At 53.2% G+C, this 24588-nt stretch overlaps 1 protein-coding gene across 9 annotated transcripts in view; it reads left to right on the top strand.

Moving 5' to 3' along the window:
* The window catches only part of hdac6 (histone deacetylase 6), a 96993-nt gene that overhangs the window by 32765 nt on the left and 39640 nt on the right, over positions 1–24588 (top strand). For 7 of the 9 annotated variants that reach the window (XM_063034919.1, XM_063034918.1, XM_063034924.1 and 4 more), the window contains exons 7-19: positions 2031–2127; positions 2623–2720; positions 3539–3643; positions 4087–4155; positions 6948–7074; positions 9732–9797; positions 14573–14632; positions 15246–15335; positions 17204–17310; positions 18444–18511; positions 19216–19387; positions 21819–21947; positions 24086–24254. In XM_063034919.1, coding sequence (XP_062890989.1) covers positions 2031–2127; positions 2623–2720; positions 3539–3643; positions 4087–4155; positions 6948–7074; positions 9732–9797; positions 14573–14632; positions 15246–15335; positions 17204–17310; positions 18444–18511; positions 19216–19387; positions 21819–21947; positions 24086–24254 — 1357 coding nt within the window. Of the gene's footprint in view, positions 1–155; positions 174–221; positions 468–2030; positions 2128–2622; positions 2721–3538; positions 3644–4086; positions 4156–6947; positions 7075–9731; positions 9798–14572; positions 14633–15245; positions 15336–17203; positions 17311–18443; positions 18512–19215; positions 19388–21818; positions 21948–24085; positions 24255–24588 lie in introns of those variants that run through there. The other 2 variants (XM_063034926.1, XM_063034925.1) reach the window with 2 other exon arrangements.

Below are 24588 nucleotides of genomic sequence, written 5' to 3'. Positions count from 1 at the left end.
AAAATATTACAGCTGCAGAGAAGGTGCAGTGCAGGTGGATGGTAAGCTGCAAGATCAGAATGAGGTAGTATGTGAGGTCAAGAGTCCATCTCATCGTAGTAGGGAACCATTTAATAATTAATGTACAAGAAGTTCATTTGATAGTCTGACAACAGCATCCCGTGAGCCTGGTTGTACGTGATTTCAGGCTTTTGTATCTTCTGCCCACGGGAAGGGGGAAGAAGAATGTCTGGAATGAGAGGGTTCTTTGTGTTGGAGTAGGTCTGAGCTTGTTGTAGGAGCTGTTCTTACATTCCGCTGAGCTAAGGTGGTGCTGGAGAGAGCACAGAGGAGAGTCTCTGGGAATTTGAGCTGAGGATGTGGTTGTGATGGAGAGATTACAGAGGAGATTTCCCAGGAATTTGAGCTAAGGATGTGGTTGTGCTGGAGAGAGCACAGAGGAGATTCTCAGATTTCTCTAACTTTTGGTAATTTTTTCCCCCTTCCCCTTTCTATTCCCCACTCTGTCCTCTTGCCTCTTCTCACCTGCCTATCACCTCTCCCTGAGTCCCCTCCTCCTTTCCTTTCTCCTATGGTCCACTGACCTCTCCTATCAGATTCCTTCCTCTCCAGCCCCCATGTCTGTCTCTCTCCCTCTCCCTCACCCCCTCCCCCTGCCCCTCTCCCTCGCCCTCTCCCCCTCGCCCTCCCCTCTCCCCCTCCTCCATCCCCCATCTCCATACCCCCTCCCCCTCCTCCATCCCCCATCTCCATACCCCCTCCCCCTCCTCCCTCCCCTCTCTCCCCTCCTCATCCTCATCCCCTCTTCCCTCTCCGCCCTCCCCTTCCCCTCTCCCCATCCCCCTCCCTCCCCCTCTCCCCATCCCCCTCCCCCCTCTCCCCTCCCCTCTCCCCCTCTCCCCTCTCCCCTCCCCTCTCCCCCTCTCCCCTCCCCCTCCTCTCTCCCCCTCCCCCTCTCCCCTCTCCTCTCTCCCCCTCCCCCTCTCCCCTCTCCCCCTCCCCTCCCTCCCTCTTCCCCTCTTCCCCTCTTCCCCTCTCCCCTCTCCCCTCTCCCCTCTCCCCCTCCCCTCCCCCTCCCCCTCCCCCTCCCCCTCCCCCTCCCCCTCTCCCTCCCCCTCTCCCTCCCCCTCTCCCTCTCCCCCTCCCTCTCCCCCTCCCTCTCCCCCTCCCTCTCCCTCTCCCCCTCCCCTCTCCCCCTCCCCTCTCCCCCTCCCCTCTCCCCCTCCCCTCTCCCCTCTCCCCTCTCCCCCTCCCCTCTCCCCTCTCCCCTCTCTCCTCTCCTCTCTCCCCCTCTCCCCCCTCCTCCTCCCCTCCTCTTCCCTCCCTGTGGGGAGTTTGCATGCTCTCTGACTCTTGTGGGCATTCCCCGGTTGTTCTGGTTTTGTACCACCTCCCAAGGAATGCGCGGGGTTGGCTCTGTGCTCTCACCGATCCTCTTTCACTGCTGGGTCACGGTACAGCTCCCAGAGTTACCCCGTTCTGCAGGCAAACGGAAACGGGAAGTCAAAGGAGCAAGGTTGGGTGCCCACATGTGAAGGGGAACAGGTTGCTGGGGTACAGGGAGTGAGGAAGAATGGCTGATTCAATCCACTGGCACTCCACAGGCTGAACAACCTCCTCCCTCATTACAATTGGTGAGTTACAGAGCACTACAGCACAGAAACAGGCCCTTTGGCCCACCCTGTCTGTGCAAGCCTGGTTTTCTGTCTCATCCCATCTACCTGCACCCAATAGAGACCTGTTCACTTATCCTTGTGTATGCGTGCTCACACACACACACGTTCACACACACACGTGCCGATTCCCTCCATGGAGTTGTCCAGACGGTGGGTGTGTTTGTGTCTGAGCTGAGCCACGTGGATGTCTGTATGGAAGGGTGCGAGCAGGAGGAGCTGAGATGGAGCCTTCCATTCAGGTGACGAGGGAATGGCCCTCACCATGGCCTCCTCTTCCGGCGCTTCTCACCAGGGCTTGCAAGGGAGGAGGGCAGTGCCAAAGATGTGTCTAACCGTTCAGACTTCTCTTCCCAGCTCGGACTACATCGAGCAGATAAAGTCGACGGAGAATATGAGTGAGAATGAGCTGAGGTCCCTGGCTAGCACCTACCACAAGGTCTTTCTCCACGAGGTGAGTCTCCACCTCACCTGCCCCAGGTTCTGTCTGGACAGATGACCCCACTCTCTCTGTCTATGTCTAAATCTCATCTATCCTGTCACTACACAGAGCAGGGGCTGTTCAAGAGCAGGGTTGATAAACTGGGAGTGTAAATGGCAAGGGTGAGGTCGCATTGGGGGTGTGGACAGTGGTTGTGAATGGGAAGAGGTGGGGTCCCATTGGGAGTGTGAGCGTTGGGAGTGAATGGGAAGCTGTGGGGTCCCATTGAGAGTGTGGACGTTAGGAATGAATGGAAGCTGTGGGGTCTCATTGGGAGTGTGGACGTTGGGAATGAATGGGAGCTGTGGGGTCCCATTGGGATTGTGGACGTTGGGAATGAACGGGAAGCTGTAGGTCCCATTGGGAGTGTGGGCGTTGGGAGTGAATGGGAAGCTGTGGGGTCCCATTGGGAGTGTGGACGCCAGGGCTGAGCTGCTGTCACTGCCCCCTCTTGTGTGTCGTTTACAGAAGACGTACTCTGCTAGCTGCCTGGCTGTGGGCTGTGTGCTACAGGTAGTGGATCAGGTGATGGAGAGACAGGTCAGGAATGGGATGGCAGTCGTCAGGTTAGTGTCATGGTAAACGTCACAGTGACCGTCCTCCTCGCTCTAACGTCCTCTCACTCCACCTTCACCTTCCCTGCACTTAAACACTGTGATGCCCTTCAATCTGAGGCCTCTACAGTAGTACCTCTCCTCTCCCCATACACCTCCAAGTACTTGTTCGATCTTCCACTGGTCTCTTGAGCTGAGAAACCTTGTACACTGAGGTCCCTCTGTCCCTCGACACTACCCACCATTCACGGTGTGAGTCCTACCCTTGTACACTGAGATCCCTCTGTCCCTCGACATTCCCCACCATTCACGGTTTGAGTCCTACCCTTGTATATCGAAGTCCCTCTGTCTGTCGACACTCCCCACCATTCATGCTGTGTGTCCTACCCTAGTTCACCAAGGTCCTTCTGTCTGTCCATACTCCCCACCATTCACGGTGTGTGTCCGACCCTCGTACATCGAGGTCCCTCTGTCCCTCGACACTCCCCACCATTCATGGTATGTGACTGACCCTCGTACACCGAGGTCCCTCTGTCCCTCAACACTTCCCGTCCCCCATTCACAGTGTGTGTCCTGCCCTTGTACACCGAGGTCCCTCTGCCCCTCGACACTTCCCACCACTCACGGTGTGTGTCCTACCCTTATATGCTGAGGTCCCTCTGTCCCTCGACACTCCCCACCATTCATGGTATGTGTCCTACCCTTGTACACTGAGGTCCCTCTGTCCCTCGACACTCCCCACCACTCCTGCCTTGCCCTGTCCAATGCGTGTTGTTGCCTGGCCGCTGGGTGCCCCTACGACCACCTGACCCTGTCCCATGTCGCTGCAGACCTCCTGGACACAACGCTCTCAGCAACGCCGCCAACGGCTACAGCATCTTCAACAACCTTGCGATCGCAGCCAAGTACGCCCAGAAAAAGCATAGAGCGGAACGGTGAGTGAGAGGTGTGGCGTCGTGTTGAAGAGGTGGTAGGGTGGGGGGATGCTGGGAGGCGGAGGGGGCTGGGCAGGTCGCAGCGACAGAGGAATAGTGGTGCCTGGCGGTGTGGGAGGATTGAGGAGAGGCCTCGGGGAGGATGCGTCAGACTGGAGTAGGTGAGGGCAGGCTTGGAGTAGATTGGCGATGGGGCTTCTGAGAGGATGAGGCAGAGCCCGATGGTGGAGGGAATATTTTCTGATGGAGGGATTCTGGGGAAGGTGGAACTTGAGGGAGGGGGGCTCAGAGCCTGTGGCACAGGGAGTCTGTGCCTCTAGGGATGCAGCTTGGAGTGGGTGACTCGAGTCGGAGGTGGGGAAGGGAGGGGTGTGGGAGTGTCGTCCGTACACCCTGTTGCCGATTTGATATCCAGCCTGCTACCTGTCTCTCCCTCTCTGCAGGGTGCTAATTGTGGACTGGGACATTCACCACGGTCAGGGAACACAATACGTCTTCGAGGACGACCCCAGGTACACAGCCTTCATTCGAAACGGACCCTGACCACTCTGTACTCATTAATTTAATGGGTAAATCTAATTCCCCCTTTACTCTTGCACAATCTAATTCCTCCTTTACCCCACACAATCCAATCTCCCCCTTTACCCCTACACAGTCTAATCCCCCCCTTTACACCTACACAATCTAATTCTCTCTTTCCCCTACACAATCTATTGCCCACTTCACCACTATACAAACTAGTTCCTCTCCTTTTCAACAGACTCTCATCAAGTTTAATCCCAACGTCCCTGTCTCGTGACGTCAGTCAGTATCCTCTGTGGTCTTATTCCCTATTTCCCACGCAATTCACTCTTTCACCCAGAAATTCCCCTCCTCGCTCTTTCCCCAAATCCATCTGGGCCCTCTTCTGCACAATCACCGCATGCCTTGTCCTCCCCTCAGTCTCTGACCCACCCACTCAGTTCAGTTGTGAGGAGGTGTGTGCTGGTTTGCAAGTGTGCTGATGTGTGTGGTTACACGATGCACCTTTGCTCACTGTATGTCTTTCATCGGCTCGTTATTGTCACAAATACCGAGATGCAAATCTCTGTATCTCACATCGGTACATTGAGACAGTGCAAAGAAAAGCAGAAATTGCAGTTCAGACAGGAGCCACAATGAGGTTGTGATGTCAAGAGTCCGTCTCATCACACGGTGGGACAGTTCAGTAGTTTTATAACAGCGGGGTAGAAACTGTCCTTGATGTCTGGTGGTACATTTGCTGATCCTTCTCCAAGGATCGTCACCTCATCGTGCTGGGGAAGCTTGAGAGTTCCTGGCATCTCGAGAGCGATGCCTTCTGGATCTAGGCTCCTGGTAGGGTCACTCCTGCCGGTAAGGTCAAGGGAGAAGGATCCATACAAAGAGCAATCCCACCAAAGCCTCAACAGTGAAGCTGCCGGATGTAGACACATCACAAGGGCAGTGAGAAGTCTCCAGTCGGCTTGGTTTCTCACTGAACCCTAAACCCAGAACCCAATCTGCCCACACATCAGCCTCCCCACGTTAAACAAAGTTGCATACAGGTGTTCTCCATTTAGGGGACAGCCTCTTGGGAGAACATCATACTTGACTTGAGTGATCACACTACATACAGTTGCAGGAAAAAGTTTGTGAAACCTTTGCCGATACCTTGTTTTCTTTATTCATTACTCATAAAATGTGGTCTGATCTTCATCTAATTTTCAATAGTACACTAACACATTCTGGCTAAACTAATAACACACAAACAACTGTGCTTTTCATGGCTTTATAGAACACGTTGTTTAATCATTCACAGTCCAGGCAGGAAAAGGTGTGAAGACCCTTGTATTGAATAACTGGTAGAACCTCCGTTAGCAGCAATAACCTCCACCAAACGTTTCCTGTAGCTGCTGATCAGACTTACACAAATGTGAGAAGAAAATTTTAGACTATTCCTCCATATAAAACTATTTCAGTGCATTAATATTTCTGGAATACCTTACATTAACAGCCCTCTTCAGGTTATGCCACAGCATCTTAGTTGGGTTCAGGTCTGGACTCTGACTTGGCCATTCCAAAGTTTCTTGTTTTTAAACTATTCTGTTATTGATTTACTCTTGTGTTTTGGATGATTGTCTTGTTGCATCATCCAACTTCTATTAAGCTGCGAGTGACAGACTGATACCCTGACATTCTCCTGTAAAAGATCTTGATAAAATTTTAAGGCAGCAAAGCAGCCCCAAACCATGATACTCCTTCCCTAATGCTTCACAGTTGGGATAAGGTTTTGGTGTTTGTGCATTTCTGCCAAAAAATTCAACTTTCATCTCATATATCCACAGAAGCATTGTGGAACATCCAAATGGCCTTTTGCAAACTTGCAATGTGCAGCAATGTTTTATTTTGGAGAGCAGTGGTTTCCTCTGTAGTGTCCTTCCATGAACACCATTCTTGTTCGGTGTTTTTCTTATGGTGGACACATGATCAGAGACTTTATTAAGTTCCAGAGATTTCTGCAGGTCTTTTCCTGTAACCCTTGGGTTCTTTTTCAACTCTTTCTTGGTGTGATCTTTGCAGGATGCCCACTCCTAGGGAGAGTAGCAACAGTACTGAATTTCCTCCATTTGTAGACAATTTCTCTTACTGTGGACTGATGAACACTCAGGTTTTTAGAAATGCTTTTGTAGCCTTTTCCAGCTTCTTGTATCTTCTAAGGTCCTCAAAGTTGATTTGATCAAGGCATGGTTAACATAAACAGATTTTCCTAGAGAAGGGGAGGCCCTATCAGTAATCTGACTTTGTGTGTCGTTTTTATAGGACAGGGCACCTCTACAATATGCACCTTCAATCTCATCTCATTGATTGGAAAACCTGACTCCAAATAGCTTTTGTGGAAGGCATTATCCCAGAGTTGGGCGAGTGAGGGGGTGAACCTGACGGTGATTGTTTAAATGGTGTACTCAGTATTGACAAGAAGTACAATTGTTTGTGTGTTATTGGTTTAGGTTCACAAACTTTTTCTTGCAACTCTGTGTGTGTGTGTGTGTGTGTGTGTGTGTTTTTGTCTGTGTGGCCATGGGGTGCCTGTAAATACTGCTCCCTCCCCTCATCCCCCACTGAGTGTACCTCTGTTACCCCTCATTCTCTCTCATTACCACCTCAGTCTCTCCCCCAGTCTACCCCTTGTCTCCCCTCCATGTTTCCTCCTCTTAGTCTCTCCTCACCATTCTCTTCCCTCTCCATCCCCCACCTCCCCCGCTCTCTGTCCCCACCCGCCTCACTCTTTGTCCTTGTACTGCAGTGTGCTGTACTTCTCCATTCACCGGTATGAACACGGCGACTTCTGGCCCCACCTGCCCGAGTCGGACTGCACCACCGTCGGGGGAGGCTTTGGCCGGGGCTACAACGTCAACGTGCCCTGGAACAAGGCGAGTCTTGTGGCTGGGGGCGGGCGAGTGAGGGGATGGATAAGCAGCAGTGGTGCGGGGCTGAGGGGGGGAGAGAGGAGGGGCTGTCTGGGTGGGTGGGACGGGGGTGAGTCTGTGTGTGGGCGGGAGGAGGGTTGGTGTTTGAGTGGACAGTTGGGAGGCGTGTGGGTGGGAGGGAAGGAGGGGGTGGTCAGTGTGTGGGTGGGAGAGAGGGAGGGCTGCATGTCTTTGAAAGGGGTGGGGTGAGCTGCGAAGGAACAGATCCCAGGACCATAGGTAATGTTTCAAAGTTTCAAAGGTACATTTAATGTCTGAGAAATGTATACAATATACATCCTGAAATGCTTTTTCTTCACCAAACATCTACTCCTTCCTGACCACCTCTCCCACAGCACGGCACTCCCTCCTCACCGCCCCTCCCACAGTGTGGCACTCCCTCCTCACCGCCCCTCCCACAGTGTGACACTCCCTCCTCATCGCCCCTCCCACAGAGCGGCACTCCCTCCTCACCGCCCCTCCCACAGAGCGGCAATCCCTCCTCACTGCCCCTCCCACAGTGTGGTACTCCCTCCTCACCGCCCCTCCCACAGAGCGACACTCCCTCCTCACCGCCCCTCCCACAGTGTGGCAATCCCTCCTCACCGCCCCTCCCATAGAGCGGCAATCCCTCCTCACTGCCCCTCCCACAGTGTGCTACTCCCTCCTCATCGCCCCTCCCATAGAGCGGCAATCCCTCCTCACGGCCCCTCCCACAGAGCGGCACTCCCTCCTCACCGCCCCTCCCACAGAGCGGCAATCCCTCCTCACCGCCCCTCCCACAGAGTGACACTCCCTCCTCACCGCCCCTCCCACAGAGCGGCAATCCCTCCTCACCGCCCCTCCCACAGAGTGACACTCCCTCCTCACCGCCCCTCCCACAGTGTGGCAATCCCTCCTCACCGCCCCTCCCACAGTGTGGCAATCCCTCCTCACCGCCCCTCCCACAGAGTGGCAATCCCTCCTCACCGCCCCTCCCACAGTGTGGCAATCCCTCCTCACCGCCCCTCCCACAGAGTGGCAATCCCTCCTCACCGCCCCTCCCACAGTGTGGCAATCCCTCCTCACCGCCCCTCCCACAGAGTGGCAATCCCTCCTCACCGCCCCTCCCACAGAGCGACACTCCCTCCTCACCGCCCCTCCCACAGAGTGGCAATCCCTCCTCACCGCCCCTCCCACAGAGCGGCAATCCCTCCTCACCGCCCCTCCCACAGAGTGACACTCCCTCCTCACCGCCCCTCCCACAGAGCGGCAATCCCTCCTCACCGCCCCTCCCACAGAGTGACACTCCCTCCTCACCGCCCCTCCCACAGTGTGGCAATCCCTCCTCACCGCCCCTCCCACAGTGTGGCAATCCCTCCTCACCGCCCCTCCCACAGAGTGGCAATCCCTCCTCACCGCCCCTCCCACAGAGCGACACTCCCTCCTCACCGCCCCTCCCACAGAGTGGCAATCCCTCCTCACCGCCCCTCCCACAGAGTGGCAATCCCTCCTCACCGCCCCTTCCATAGAGCGGCACTCCCTCCTCACCGCCCCTCCCACAGAGCGGCAATCCCTCCTCACCGCCCCTCCCACAGAGTGACACTCCCTCCTCACCGCCCCTCCCACAGAGTGGCAATCCCTCCTCACCGCCCCTCCCACAGTGTGGCAATCCCTCCTCACCGCCCCTCCCACAGAGTGGCAATCCCTCCTCACCACCCCTCCCACAGTGTGGCAATCCCTCCTCACCGCCCCTCCCACAGAGTGGCAATCCCTCCTCACCGCCCCTCCCACAGAGCGACACTCCCTCCTCACCGCCCCTCCCACAGAGTGGCAATCCCTCCTCACCGCCCCTCCCACAGAGCGGCAATCCCTCCTCACCGCCCCTCCCACAGAGTGACACTCCCTCCTCACCGCCCCTCCCACAGAGCGGCAATCCCTCCTCACCGCCCCTCCCACAGAGTGACACTCCCTCCTCACCGCCCCTCCCACAGTGTGGCAATCCCTCCTCACCGCCCCTCCCACAGTGTGGCAATCCCTCCTCACTGCCCCTCCCACAGAGTGGCAATCCCTCCTCACCGCCCCTCCCACAGTGTGGCAATCCCTCCTCACCGCCCCTCCCACAGAGTGGCAATCCCTCCTCACCGCCCCTCCACAGAGCGACACTCCCTCCTCACCGCCCCTCCCACAGAGTGGCAATCCCTCCTCACTGCCCCTCCCACAGAGTGGCAATCCCTCCTCACCGCCCCTCCCACAGAGTGGCAATCCCTCCTCACCGCCCCTCCCACAGAGCGACACTCCCTCCTCACCGCCCCTCCCACAGAGTGGCAATCCCTCCTCACCGCCCCTCCCACAGAGTGGCAATCCCTCCTCACCGCCCCTTCCATAGAGCGGCAATCCCTCCTCACTGCCCCTCCCACAGAGCGGCACTCCCTCCACAGCTCCCCCCCCCTGCAGCATGGTGCTGCCCCTCACTGCCTTCCCACAGCACTGCCCCTCGTCAGGAGAGGAGCACGTGGAGTTTTCAGTTACTGCAGTCAGTGTGAGGATTCTGCGTGAGCTGCTGTTAATTCGTCTGTACTGACTGCCCACCCTGTCCCTGGCACCACTCACCTCATTTCTCTCCGTCTCTCCCTCCACAGACGGGCATGTCAGATGCAGATTACATCGCGGCCTTCCACAACATCCTGATCCCGATCGCGCACGAGGTGAGTGCAGGCATGGGGGGGGAAGCTGGCAGGAGCGGAGCGAGTGAGTGGAGGGGCTCTGGCTGAAGGTGCGAGGGAACTGAGTCAGCCCGGGAGGTTGGACGGAGGGGAGTAAGGGGGTCTGGCTGCCGTTGGATCACTCGGTGAAAGGGTGCAGATGAGGTTCACCAGGATGCCGCCTGGGTCGGAGGGTCTGACCGGCAAGGAGAGGGTGGACAAACTTGCGTTGTTTTCTCTGGAGCGCTGGAGACCTGATAGAAGTGCACAGAGTTATACAACGTGGAAAGAGGCCCTTCAGCCCGACTCCTCTGTGCTAACCAAGGCATCTTCCTGCGTTATTACCATTTGCTTGCATTCGGTCAAAGTCAAGTCTAGTCAGACGCACAAGTCTCTGTGTGTTCAGGTGCAGCAGCATCCAGGGCACATCACTGAACTCGTCCCACAACCTCTGAACTTTGATCATCGCCTCAGAAGCACACTCACAAAACACCATGAGTCAAACTTAAATCAGTCAGAACAAAATGAGGCACAAAATGGTAGATTGAGCACCATTTGTTTTATTTACTTTTCTTCTGAATGTTGCCTATTTTATTTAATGTTACTTACAGAACAGGCGCTTCTGGCTCACCAACCCACACTGCCCAGCAACCCACCAGTTTAACCCCAGCCTAAACACAGGACAATTTACAGTAATTAATTAACCTGATAACCGGTACATCTTTGGACTGTGGGAACATTTCCCACGTGGTTACGGGAAAACTTGCAAATTCCTCACGGGCTGAGGTGGGAATTGAACCCCAGGTCGCAGTACTGTAAAGCGTTGTGCTAACCACTAGGCTACTGTGCCGCACTGAGAAAGCAACTCTTTGTTACTCTCAAGGGGTTTACTTATTGAGATACAAGACAGAACATGCCCTTCCAGTCATGGTGGCCGGAAACCCCCCCCCCAATTAAACCGCAGCCTAATCATGCGACAATTTGCACCAATCAATTAAACTCACCAACCAGTACATCTTTAGACTGTGGGAGGAAACCAGAGTACCCAGAGGAAACACACACCTGGTCACAGGGAGAACATACAAATTCATTACAGGCAGCGGGGGAACTAAACTCTGTTTGCCTGTACTGTAGCCAACCTACTTAACTGTAACCTAATCACAGGTCAATTTACAATGAGCAATTAACCTACTACACAGTGCGTCTTTGGACTGTGGGAGGAAACTGTAGCACCCGGAGGAAACCCACGCGGTCATGGGGAGAATGTACAGCCTTCTTTACAGGGGCTGTCGGAATGGAGCTCCGAGCTCCGATGCCCTGTGCCGTAATAGCATTGCGCCAACCGTGGCGCGTATCTGATGCTGTGTGCCTTTGATGCTGCTACAGGCAGGTTTCTGTGTGTGTGAGACAATGAACTTGCCTTTGACGTCCTTACTCAGCATTTGGAGGCTGTTCCAGTACTTCTGAGTTGGTTAAAGAAAAGCTCGGCTCGAGCGCTTGAGAGCTGAAAGGAGCGTGGCTGTGCTGTCCAGCTCCACGGGGCAGAGCGCCTTCTGAGACCAAGACCCTCCCTGTGAATGTGGGCAGTGCTTGTGCAGAGAGGCATGGGAGGAGGAGTGCTGGGCCTGAGCCTCAGAGCTGACAGAATGCGGGGCTGCATTAGACTACAGACCGCTGGAAACCGGAGCTGTGATCAGCAGTCGGCAAGTTGTAGCGAGGCACGGGTTAATACTATAGACCATAAGACTTGGGAGCAGAATTAGGCCATTTGGCCTGTCAAGTCTGCTCCACCATTCCATCATGGCTGATATATTATCCTTCTCAACTTTTCTCCTCCCTTCTCCCCTAAACCACCGACACCTGACTAATCAATAACTTTATACCTTATAGTCGCCAAACAATTGATACTAGAACATACAATCATCACAACGATATTTGACTCTGCGTTTCCTGCTCCCTGGAGTACAAATCAATAGTAAATATTAAAAAATTAAATTATAAATCATAAATAGAAAATAGAAAATGGAAAGTAAGGTAGTGGGAAAAAAAACGAGAGGCAGATCCGGACATTTGGAGGGTACGGCCCAGATCCGGGTCAGGATCCATTCAGCAGTCTTATCACAGTTGGAAAGAAGCTGTTCCCAAATCTGGCCGTACGAGTCTTCAAGCTCCTGAGCCTTCTCCCAGAGGGAAGAGGGATGAAAAGTGTGTTGGCTGGGTGGGTCGTGTCCTTGATGATCCTGGCAGCACTGCTCCAACAGTGTGCAGTATAAAGTGAGTCCACGGATGGAAGGATGGTTTGTGTGATGTGCTGCGCCGTGTTCACGATCTTCTGCAGCTTCTTCCGGTCTTGGACAGGACAACTTCCATAAATAACTTCTCAATCTCTGCTCTGAATACACCCAGTGACTTGGCTTCTGCAGCCGTCTGTCAATGAATTCCACAGGTTCACCACCCTCTGGCTAAAGAAATTCCTCCTCATCTCTGTTCTAAAGGTTCTGAGACTGCACCCTCTGGTCCAATAAAGGAAACATTCTCTCTCTATATGTCCACTCTATGCAGGCCTTCCAACAGTAGGTTCAAATGAGATTTCCTGCTCATTCTTCTAAACTCCGGCAAGTACAGGCCTTGAACCTTCAAACACTCCTCATTTCCAGCATCTCATGAACCTTCTCTGGACCCTCGCCCGTGCAAGCACACCTTTTCTTCGATAAGGAAGCCAGAACATCTCAATACTCCAAGTGCAGTCTTATCAACGTATTGTAAAACCCCAGCATTCCATCCTTGCTTTTGTATTCTAGTCGTCGCGAAATGAATGCTAACATTGCATTTGCTTTCCTTACCTCCGACTCAACCTGCAAGTTAACCCTGGTGATAGTTACAGTTCTGCTGAAGGGTCTCGGCCCGAAATGTCGACTGTACCCTTTTCCATAGATGCTGCCTGGCCTGCTGAATTCCTCCAGCATTTTGTGTGTGTTGCTTGGATTTTGGGGATCTGCGGATTTCCCTTGATGATGGATGTTAACCTTTAGCCAGAGGGTGGTGAATAGCATCCTCTTTGACTTTCTACCATCATATTAAAAATTTAAATTATAAATCATACATAGAAAATAGAAAAGGGAAAGTAAGGTAGTGCAAAAAAAACTGAGAGGCAGGTCCAGATATTTGGAGGGTATGGCCCAGATCCAGGTCAGGATCCGTTCAGCAGTCTTATCACAGTTGGAAAGAAGCTGTTCCCAAATCTGGCATATTTGGTATATACATGTATATAGTTAAATAACAATAAACAACTTGAGACTTGAGATCCGTGGAATTCATTGCCACAGATGGCTGTGGAGGCTAAGTCATTGGGTATATTTAAAGAGGAGACAGAGCCTTCTGTAGATTTGACCGATGGTGGTGGAGGAGGGGATATGTCCATGATGTACTGAGCTGAGTCCATTACTCTCTGCAGCTTCTCCAGCGCTTTTGAGTCGCCATACCAGACCGTGATACACACCGTTAGATCATAAGATATGGGAGCAGAATTCGGCCAGTTGGCCCGTTGAGCCTGTTCCGCCATTTCTTCACGCCTGATTCATTTTGCCTCATACCCCCAGTCTCCTGCCTTCTCCCTATATTCCTTCATCCTCTGACCAATCAAGAATCTGTCAACCTCCTGCCTTCAATATACCCAGAGACTTTGCCTCCACAGCCGCCTGTGACAAAGAATTCCACAGATTCACCACTCTGACAAATGAAATTCCTCCTCATTTCCATCTAAAAGGGCACCTTTCCATTCTAAGGCTCCCTCACCATAGGAAACATCCTCCCCACATCCACTCTATTGAGGCCTTACAACAATCAATAGGTTTCAATGAGGTCCCCCCTCATTCCTCTGAATTCCAGTGAATGCAGGCCCAGAGCTCATATGACAAGCCTTTAAATCCCAGAATCATTTTTGTGAACCTCCTTTGAATCCTCTCCAAGATCATAGAACCATAGAAAACCTACAGCACAGTACAGGCCCTTCGGCACACAAAGCTGTGCGGAACATGGCCGTACCTTAGAAGTTACCGAGGGTTACCCGTAGCCCTCTATTTTTCTGAGCTCCGTGTACCTGTCCAGGAGTCTTTTAAAAGATCCTATCGTATCCGCCTCCACCACCGTTACCGGCAGCCCATTCCACGCACTGATCACTCTCTGCATAAAAAAACTTACCCTGACATCTCCTCTGAACCTACTCCCAAGCACCTTAAAACTACACCCTCTCAAGCTAGCCATTTCAGCCCTGAGAAAAAGCCTGTCACTATCCACACGATCAATGCCGCTCATCAAGGGCTTTCAAATCCCTTACTCACTCTTCCTTCAGTTAGTCCTGACGAAGGGTCTCGGCCTGAAACGTCGACTGCACCTCTTCCTAGAGATGCTGCCTGGCCTGCTGCGTTCACCAGGAACATCGATGTGTGTTGCTCTCATCAGCTTCTGCTTTGTTAGGCGAGGAGCCAGAATAGCTCACAATTCTCCAAGTGAGGCTTCATCAGTGTGTTTTATGTTCTAGTCGGGGTAGTCTCAGCAGAGGTTTGTTGGTGTTCAGTGAGAAGCCAGATCTCCTTAACCTTACTGGATGGTGTCCACTGGTCAGTGCCGACAAGGTGGACCGTATAGCCTGTTCACTGTCGCTCCCTCTGTTGGCAGGTGAGAGGGAGATGACCGGGTGGGGTTGGTTCAGACCTGACCTTGGAGTTAAGGTCTGTGGGCACTCTGACCTCCTCTTGCTCTCTCTTTCTCCCCTCCAGTTCCGACCTCACCTTGTCCTAGTGGCTGCTGGGTTCAATAGCACCATTGGAGACTCCCAGGTAAGAGGGTAGCCTGTGGGGGAGCCAGGGTCCGTGGTGAACTTCCCAGATCTCCCCTGTGACTAAACACCCCTGGACCTCACCCCAACCACTCGGATCTACCTCGCTGTACCTCTTCCATCCCCCAGCCTTCGACTCGCTTTCCACCCCCACCCACCTTCTTCGGGACGTGGGAGGGACCTGAAGCAACCAAGCGAAACCCAGGGGGTCACAGGGTGAATGTACAGAGTCTACGCACATTCACATTTACACACACACACACACACACACACACACACGCACACACAGGCACGCACTCAGGCTCGCACACACAGATAGATGCACTCATACAAATGCACAGTGACCGCACACGTGCACGCACGCATTTGCAGGTACACAGATGTGCAGGCAGACACAGAGGCACAGGCAGACAAAGAAGCAGACAGACAGACAGACACGCACAGAGAGGGAGACGTAGACAGACTCACACACTCGAAAGGGCAGACACACATTCAGATCAAGCCCAGTGATCTGTGGCCACGACTCATGCTGAGCTCCAGGCCTGTCCGACTTGCCGAAAGTGTTTCCCCCAGTGGGACTATCCCGCACTGACGCTCTCTTTTGCTGATTACAGGGGAATATGCTGGTGTCCCCAGCCTGTTTCGCCCACCTCACTCACATGCTGATGCCTCTGGCCACCGGCAAACTGATCCTGTCCCTGGAGGTAAGGAAATGGACCCGGGTGGGACGTCCCCTCACACCCCCGACAGACCCTGGTGGGACGTCCCCTCACACCCCCAACCGACCCAGGTGGGATGTCCTCTCACCCCCAACGGACCCGGGTGGGACATCCTCTCACCCCCAACGGACCCGGGTGGGGCGTCCCCTCACACCCCTAACCCACCCGGGTGGGACGTCTCCTCACACCCCCAACCGACCCGGGTGGAACATCTCCACGCACCTCCCAACCGACCCGGGTGGAACATCTCCACGCACCTCCCAACCGACCCGGGTGGGACGTCCCCTCATACCCCACAACCGACCCGGGTGGGACATCCCCTCATACCCCTCAACCGACCCGGGTGGGACGTCTCCACGCACTTCCCAATGGACCTGGGTGGGACGTCCCCTCACACTCCCGACGGACCCGGGTACGACATCTCCACACACCCCACAACCGACCCGGGTGGAACTTCTCCACACACCCCCAACTGACCTGGCTGGGACGTCTCCACGCACCTCCCAATGGACCCGGGTGGGATGTTCCCTCACACCCCCGACGGACCCGGGTGCAACATCTCCATGCACCCCACAATCGACCCGGGTGGGACGTCTCCACGCACCCCCCAACTGACCCGGGTGGGATGTCCCCTCACACCCCTGATGGACCCGGTTGGGACGTCTCCACTCACCTCCAACCGACCCGGGTGGGACGTCCCCTCACACCCCCAACCGACCCGGGTGGGACGTCCCCTCACACCCCCAACCGACCCGGGTGGGACGTCCCCTTACACCCCCAACCGACCCGGGTGGGACATCTCCTCACACCCCCAACAGACCCCGGTGCAGTGACCTCATCCACTTCCAGTGGAGTAGAAATTTCCCTGAGCCTGGTGGGATGCATCTTCTGCCCAGTGGGAGGGGGGACAAGGGAGAATGTCTGGGGGGTGGGGGTCTTTGATTATGATGGCTGCTTTACTGAGGCAGAGGGAAGTGTAGACAGAATGCATGGAGAGGAAGGTGGTTTCCGTGATGTGCTGAGCTGTGTCCACAACTCTCTGCAGTTTCTTGAGGTCAGAGGCAGAGCAGTTGCCGTACTGAGCCACAATCGATCCGGATGGGGTAGTTTCTATGAAAATAGGCGAGGGTCATGGGAGACTTGCAGCAGTTTCTCAGCCTCATGAGGGAGTGGAGGTGCCGACGTGTTATCACGTTCATCTTGTGTGTGTGTGTGTCTCCTCATCAACCAACCCCCCCACCGCATCTGAATGCAGTGGCAGGGGTCTGGCCAGATGGTAGTCCCTTCAGGTGGGTGGGCTCATTCCAGAGAGGGATTGTAGGTCCACAGACCTGCTGGGGTGAGCTATGGAGTGGGGTGGGGAGGTATTGGATGTAGTGGATCCCATGTTGCAGGGTTTAACCCATCTGAGTCTCTCTCTCACCTCTTCCCCTCCACATCCACCTTCCCCTTCCCGCTCTCTCCCTCTCACTACACCCCTCTCTATCTGTCTGACGCTCTTAATATATCAATATCTCTCAATCGCGCTGTCTCTTTCTCCGTGTGAGTCTGTCTCTTCTCGCTCTTCTTCACCCCCACCCTTCATCTCCTTCCCTTCATTCCCCACCCCTCACCCCCCACTCCCCCAACCCTCACCCTCCACCCCAACCTCTCACCCCTCTCTCCCCACCCCTCCCTCTCCCCTCTCCACACCCCTAACCTCTCACCCTCTCTCCCCACCCTTCCCTCTCCCCTCTCCACACCCCTAACCTCTCACCCCTCTCTCCCCACCCCTCCCTCTCCCCTCTCACCCTCTCTCCCCACCCCTCCCTCTCATCCTCTCTCCCCACCCCTCCCTCTCCCTCTCTCCCCAGGGAGGCTACAACCTACGCGCCACGGCAGAATCCGCCTGCGCCTGCCTGAAGATTTTACTCGGTGACCCCTGCCCCCAACTGGAAGTACCCTACTTGCCCAGGCAGAGGTGAGAGGTCAACAGGCAGTGAGGGTGATAAGGGGCCGGTGGCAGAATTGGGTACAGCACATCCTGAACCCGGGGGGCAGACGTCAGCAGCTCTCTCTGTTCCCCGCAGCTTCCCCAGCTCAGCACCCAACGGAAACCCAAGGGGTCACAAGGAGAATGTGCAGACTCCACAAGCACACGTTCACTCACGCAGGCCCTCGTGCGTGCGTGTTCACTGATACACAGGGACAGAGACACACTCACTCACTCACTCACACGCACACACACACTCACACTCACTCACAGACACACTCACTCACAGACACACACACTTACAGACACACACACACACACACGTGCACACAGACACATACTCAAAGACATACAGCGACCCTCACTCATAGACTCAGGCACAATGACACAGACACACTCACTCACCCACCCACAGACACACACTCTCACAGACACACACACACACACACACACACACACACACAGACTCACTCACTCACACACAGACATGTACTCCCACAGTGGCGGAGGGTGAGATTGAACCCATTTCTCTGAAGCCCTGAGGCAGTAGCTGTACTCACTGTGCTTCTGTCTTTGCCACATTCTGTTGCAGTGGTAGCTTCCATTATAAAGCCCACTCCCTATATCTCATCCTGGGTTCCTAACTACATCCACTCTTTTCCCGACTCCCTCACATGAAGCCCTGCTTGTCAGACAGTCTGGAAGGAGCTTCACTGTGTGTCTGACCTCGGGAATGTGTGTAGAGAGAGCTTCACTCTGTATCTGACCCCAGGAGTGTGTGATGGAACAGTGTAGAGGGAGCTTCACTCTGTGTCTGACCCCGGCAGTGTGATGGGACGGTGTGGAGGGAGCTTCACTCTGTGTCTGACCCCGGCAGTGTGATGGGACGGTGTGGAGGGAGCTTCACTCTGTGTCTGACCCCGGCAGTGTGATGGGACGGTGTGGAGGGAGCTTCACTCTGTGTCTGACCCCGGCAGTGTGATGGGACGGTGTGGAGGGAGCTTCACTCTGTGTCTGACCCCGGCAGTGTGTGATGGGACGGTGTGGAGGGAGCTTCACTCTGTGTCTGACCCTGGGATGCAGAAGAAGTTTCGCTAATGATGCCTGCTTTGCATTTTCAGTGCCCTGGAGTCAATATCCTCCGTCATTGCTGCTCACCGCAAGTACTGGAAGTGCCTTACGAACCCAGGTCAGTGTTGTGGGATCACACTTGCTAAACCCGTTTTAGCTGAAGGCTTTCCCTTGTGCATCCCCGAAGGCAGTGTTCCCTCCTCAAACTGACACAAACAGCACACTCCACGAACCCCCAGCCCTGTTCTGTACTTCTTACTGTGCTGTCGTCTCCCGTGTCCCTAATCGCCCAGTCTAGACACTTCACCCTTCCAGCTTGCGTGTCCACTCCCACCTCATTCCCTTGCTCATTTCCCTCTGTCTCTTGCACCTCCTGCTTACCCTTCCTCTCTCCCTCGCCTCTCCTTTCCCTCATCCCTTCACCTTTCTCCTCCTTCATGGCCTCCCAGCCCCCACCCTTCTCTCTCAGCGCTGTCGTTCGCTTTGCCCATCCCCACCCCTCCTGTGGCTCTTGTCCCCTTTACCCTGTCCTCCTGACCTCTTTGATGCCTGCCCTTCGCCAACCCCACCCTTTTTCCCCTTTCTCCGTCAGACTGCCCAAAGTACCATTAGCCCTGACCTCTGACCCTCGAACATGCTGCTGTTGATCCCTGACCCCTCTTCCCACCTACGGATGCGGTCCCCACCCGGACACACGGTCTCTGACCTCTTGACTGATCGCGGAGAGACGCCGCTCACCCGTGAGCTCGTTGAACCCTGGGTGGCCTCTGGCCGGAGGTTTATCAAGGAGGCCAGTCTCTGAGCCCCTGCTGTCTCCCCCAGAGACGGGCATAATCCGCGACACCATCCATGCCCACCCCAGGCAGAAAGTGGCCACCAACGTAGAGGACACACTGGACCACGTCATGCAGGAGGTGATGAGACCCCTTGCCCCACATCGGACCGGGCTGGTGTACGATGAAGCCATGAAGGAGCATTACAACATGTGGGACCCGTGAGTGAGACGGCCACCGTGTGCAGTTTGTCTGCATGTCTGTATTAGTGCGTGTATGTGTGTGTCTTGGCCGATGCGTCTGTGTGTGCATCAGAGTACAGTCGGTGAGTGCGTATTGGTGTTTCTGCGTGCGGTGCGTGCGCCTACGTGTGTGCCAGCGTACAGACAGTGCGTGCATCTATGCATCTGCATGTGGACTGTTGCTGTGTGTATATTGGGATCTCATTGAAACCTATCAAATGTTGAAAGGCCTCGACAGGGTGAATGTGGCAGAGGATGTCTCCTATGGTGGGGGAGTTTAAGAACCAGGGACACAGCCTCAGAATAGAGGGGCATCCTTTGGAATGGAGATGAGGAGGAGTTTTTCTTTTAGCCAGAGAGTGGTGAATCTGTGGAATTCATTGCCACGGGTGGCTCTGGAGGCCAAGTCATTGGGTGTATTAAAGGCAGAGGTTGATAGATTTTATTAGTCAGGGCATGAAGGGATATGGGGAGAAGACAGGAGATTGGGGCTGAGAAGGAAAATGGATCAGCCGCGATGAAATGGCAGAGCAGACTCAATGGGCCAAATAGCCTAATTCTGCTCCTATATCTTATGGCCGTATATTGGCATTGTGTATACGTGTGTCTGAGTGTGAATTGGTGCTGTGGCTGTGTGCGTGTCTGTGTGTGTATTGAATTGAACTAACTTTATTATTTACATTTTTCACATACATGAGTAAAAATCTTTACGTTACATCTCCGTCTAAATGTGCAACTTATAGTAATTTGTAATAAATTGTATGTACAACAGGCATTGGCTTTCTGTCAGCGTACAGTGAGTGTGCCTGTATATGTGTCTGTGTATATCAGTGCATGTTGATCATTCATCAATGGAACGGGGTTAGGAAACTCACTACACAACTCTTAATTAATCGAAGCTCCCACTTTATTGTCTCTGCACAAACAGCAACGTAACTATGTTGACCCCGGGCCAACAACTTAAAACATGAATTCTGTTCCCTCTGTACCAATACTCACTCCAACCATATTTTTCAATTTATAGCTCCGAAATAGGGAATCTCCATTGGCCAGATGATCGATCTTCTCCCAGCTCCTGGCGTGGGGGTTCTTCCTTGCAATGGTGAATCTCCGACGTTATTGCTACCTTGCATTCAAAGCCTCTGCTTTAATATTCATTCCTTACCAGTTCAAATGTTTCCTTTTAGTGTTATTGGCTATGAATCATCTGACGCATTAGATGTCATCCAAGGGCTACACAACTTTGTTTTAGGTGACTTCTGTTCTTTTCCATTCTGGTTCAGACCAGTTAAACCTGGTCACTCAGACACTGGGAGATAATGAGATTACTTCTGCAAACCTACCTTTGTTCACAATACACAGTTTATCTGAGAATGTTCTCAGGTTTACCAGGTCAGTAGCAAAAACTCAATGTGTCCACGTTCAGTTGCTCTGATTAGATTATCCCAGAGCAAGAATCATTTCAGACAGTTCACAAAATGGAGGTTACAGAGCAGCTTCACATAATAGCAGCCTCTATCTCCTTCAAGCACATGGCAAGAACAAAGACTGTTGGTTTGTCTGCTTCCACTGACCTTGAACCATTCCAGTTTGACGCTCTTTCTCATACTTTAATTCCTCCAATACCACCAGTCTGTGTGTCAACAATTGTGTGTTGGCATGTGTGTCTGTATGTCTGTGTGTATTGTCAAACATGTGCATACGTGTTGCACCTCTGTGTTAATGCAAGTTAACATGCATGTATTGGCATGTGTCTGCATTTGGCACGCTTCTGTCAGTATGTGTGCACGTGTGTTTGGCACAGTGAAGCGTTGGTGTGTGTGTGTGTCACGGGTAGATGTAGTTCCTGTCCTTGGCGGTTTGCTGGGTGCGTGTAGCTCATGTTGGTAGTCCTAATCGCATGGCTACGTGCGGAGTGTGCGAGAGCTGTGTTAGGGCTGTGCCCGTGTCCGTGTGTGTGAGTCAGATTCCACGCAGAGTGTTTGGAACGCACGAGCTGTATTGGGGTTGCATACAGGCTTTGTGTGTGCGTGAAAGGACGTGGACAAAACGCAAGCTGGGTTAGGATTGTGACTTGTGTATGTATGTGATATATGAGCCTGCGCAGGATGTGGAGAAATACGGGCTGGGTTAGGATTCTGACCTGTGTATGTATGTGATATATGAGCCTGCGCAGGATGTGGAGAAATACGGGCTGGGTTAGGATTATAACCTGTGTATGTATGTGATATATGAGCCTGCGCAGGATGTGGAGAAATACGGGCTGGGTTAGGATTCTGACCTGTGTATGTATGTGATATATGAGCCTGTGCAGGATGTGGAGAAATACAAGCTGGGTTAGGTTTGTGTCCGATTCGTGGGGCGTGCGGAGAGTGTTAGCGCTGAACCCCACCCTTGTCTCCTGCTGCAGAGATCACCCTGAAGACCCACAGCGAATCTCCCAAATATTCGCTCGTCACCAGGAGCTGCATCTGGTGGAAAGGTGTCTGTCCATTCCTGCCAAGCTGGCCTCCGAAGCTGACCTGGACCTGTGTCACGAGTGAGTGCCTGGTTGGGGTGGACTGGAGGGGGTGGTGGGGGGGTACAGAAGAGGCAGTGGTCCGGAGTGACAGAGGCCTTCTCGAGGCAGCCCCAACTGACTGATGTGACGTTTCATACCCCCGCTGTACCGTAACCACAGCTCTGCCCAATGCAACCTCACCTCGGCACTGAAATCTTCTGCCATCTCCTTTCTTGCTGTCCTGTGTCACTTACACACAGTTGGTAGTAGAATACATCCCTCGACCCCCCCCCAGTGTCCTGCGCACCCCTCGACCCCCCAGTGTCCTGCGCACCCCTCGACCCCCAGTGTCCTGCGCATCCCTCGACTCCCGGTGTCCCGCGCACCCCTCGACCCCCGGTGTCCCACGCACCCCTCGACCCCCGGTGTCCTGCTCACCCCTCGATTTCATGTGGTGAATTGGTCTGTCAGTGTCACATATGCCAGGGTCCAGTGGGTCCAGTCCTGACGAAGGGTCTCGGCCTGAAACGTCGACTGCACCTCTTCCTATAGATGCTGCTTGGCCTGCTGCGTTCACCAGCAACTTTGATGTATGTTGCTTGAATTTTCAGCATCTGCAGAATTCCTGTTGTTTCCAGTGGAAAATATTTGTTTTGACGCCATCCATGCATTCCTTTCTCCACATTAGTACCAGGAGGTCATACAAAACCATAATGTAGAATAAAGTGTTACAGTTATTAAGTGCATCGCATAAGGGGTAAGGGTCATGATGAGGTAGATTGTGAGGTCAAGAGTCCCATCTTATTGTACTTGGTGTCCGTTCAAGAGTCCAATAACAGCGGGGTAGAAGCTGTCTTTGAAACTGGTGGTACGTTCTTTCGGGCTTTTGTATCTTTGGCCCGATGGGAGAGGGTGAGATTTGGAATTGGTTAATTATTGTCACATGTACCGAGATATAGTGAAGATCTTGTCTTGTGTTCTATTCAGATCATTACACAGTACATTCAGGTAGAACAAGGTAAAACAATAACAGAGTGCAGATTGAAGTGTTACAGTTACAGAGAAAGTGCAGTGCAGGTAAATGTAAGGTGTAAGGTCATAACGAGGGAGATTGTGAGGCTAAAAGTCTTTCTAATCGTATGTGGGAACCGTTCAAGAGTCTGATTACAGCAGGGTAAAAGCTGTCCTTGATCCTGTTGGGATGTGCTTTTATTGGGAGGGGAGAAGAGAGACTATGGATGGGTGTTTGATTCTGCTGGCTGCTTTACTGGGACAGTGAGATGTGTAGACAGGCTTTTTATCATCTACCTAATGGGAGGTTTTTGGGGGGCAGGTAGAGAAAAGATTGTTGTGGATTTCCATCTTCCCATATTTTCATCCTGCACTAAAGCATCAGTTAAAAACTGACCTCGCTGTGCTTTTTTGTTTGTGGTCTCAGCTTATTGCTGTGTGGGATTGTGGATCTTGTAACAGTGAACAAAGTTACCGGAAGTGTTTTATTCAGCAAAAGTGAGCATTAGGCATCATATTGAGATGCTCTGGGAAGAAGAGGCCTGCTCGACCCAATACTACATAACATTTTTATATGCTAAAGATCAAAGGTAACAGCAGGAGAATTCTATAGTTACGGTGTATCTACAATGCTTCCTTTGAATTGCATATAGTTTTCAAACATCTTTTCCTTCGCACCGACACTCCAGACACCCAAAATGTTAATCAGCATTGTTGAGTTTGCAATTGACTCAGCTCCAGGAATACTATTGTTCAGAGCTGCTTTTTAAATTCAGTCTACAATCCACTGTCAGATTGCTGATGGAGTTAATACTTGCTCCACAATATGCCCTAACAGGTCTGACGCCTTTCTCTGCTGCACCCTGTCCTCCCTCTCCCCCCCCACCCCACCTCTTGCCCCAATGTCCCCAGCCTCCCCACTCAGCTGATGGTACATACTTTCAGACATTTGTATCTTCTGCTCAGTGCGAGGTGGGGGCATGGGGAGGGGAGAGACTGACCTGGTCTAACATTCCACCTCAGATTCTCAGTCAGCACCAGACTGTCGGACAAAAACAGACCTTTTTTTTTGTTTTTAAACTGTGGACTTGCGGGTTCAGCTTGTTGCCACATGGGAGTGTGGGTCTGATACCTTTCTCTGCTCCCCCCCATCTCATCCTCCCCAGCCGGAAGTACATTAATGTCCTGAAGACCTCGGAGAGCTCCAAGCCTCGCGACCTGCACCGCCTGTCGTCGGAGTACAACTCCATCTACATCTGCACCCGGACCTTCGACAGTGCCCTGATGGCCGTGGGCTCCACCTTCGGCGTGGTGGAGGCTGTGCTGGAGGGGAAGGTGAGCACTGCGGGGGACTGGGGTAATGCCCACTGGCGGGACCGGGGGGAAGCACGCACGCATCAAGATCAGGAAGTGATGGCCTTGCGCCTTTCTCCCCACCCTCTTTGCTCTACATTCCTGGTGATCTTCCCCACCCGGTTGTCTCAAATCTCCCTCTGTTGAGGAGGCACTGTTTGTGACTGAAATTGGATTATTATTGTCACACGCACAGAGATACAGTGAAAAGGTTGTCTTACACACAGATCAAAGCATTTATCATCATCATTACGTGCCATGCTAGATGACATAGGCGATCGTGGCCTTTGGCCATGATTGTTCTTGGCAAATTTTT

Source organism: Mobula hypostoma, chromosome 28, assembly GCF_963921235.1.
Source record: "Mobula hypostoma chromosome 28, sMobHyp1.1, whole genome shotgun sequence".
NCBI lineage: Eukaryota > Metazoa > Chordata > Chondrichthyes > Myliobatiformes > Myliobatidae > Mobula > Mobula hypostoma.
This window is presented reverse-complemented; position numbering and strand designations above follow the sequence as displayed.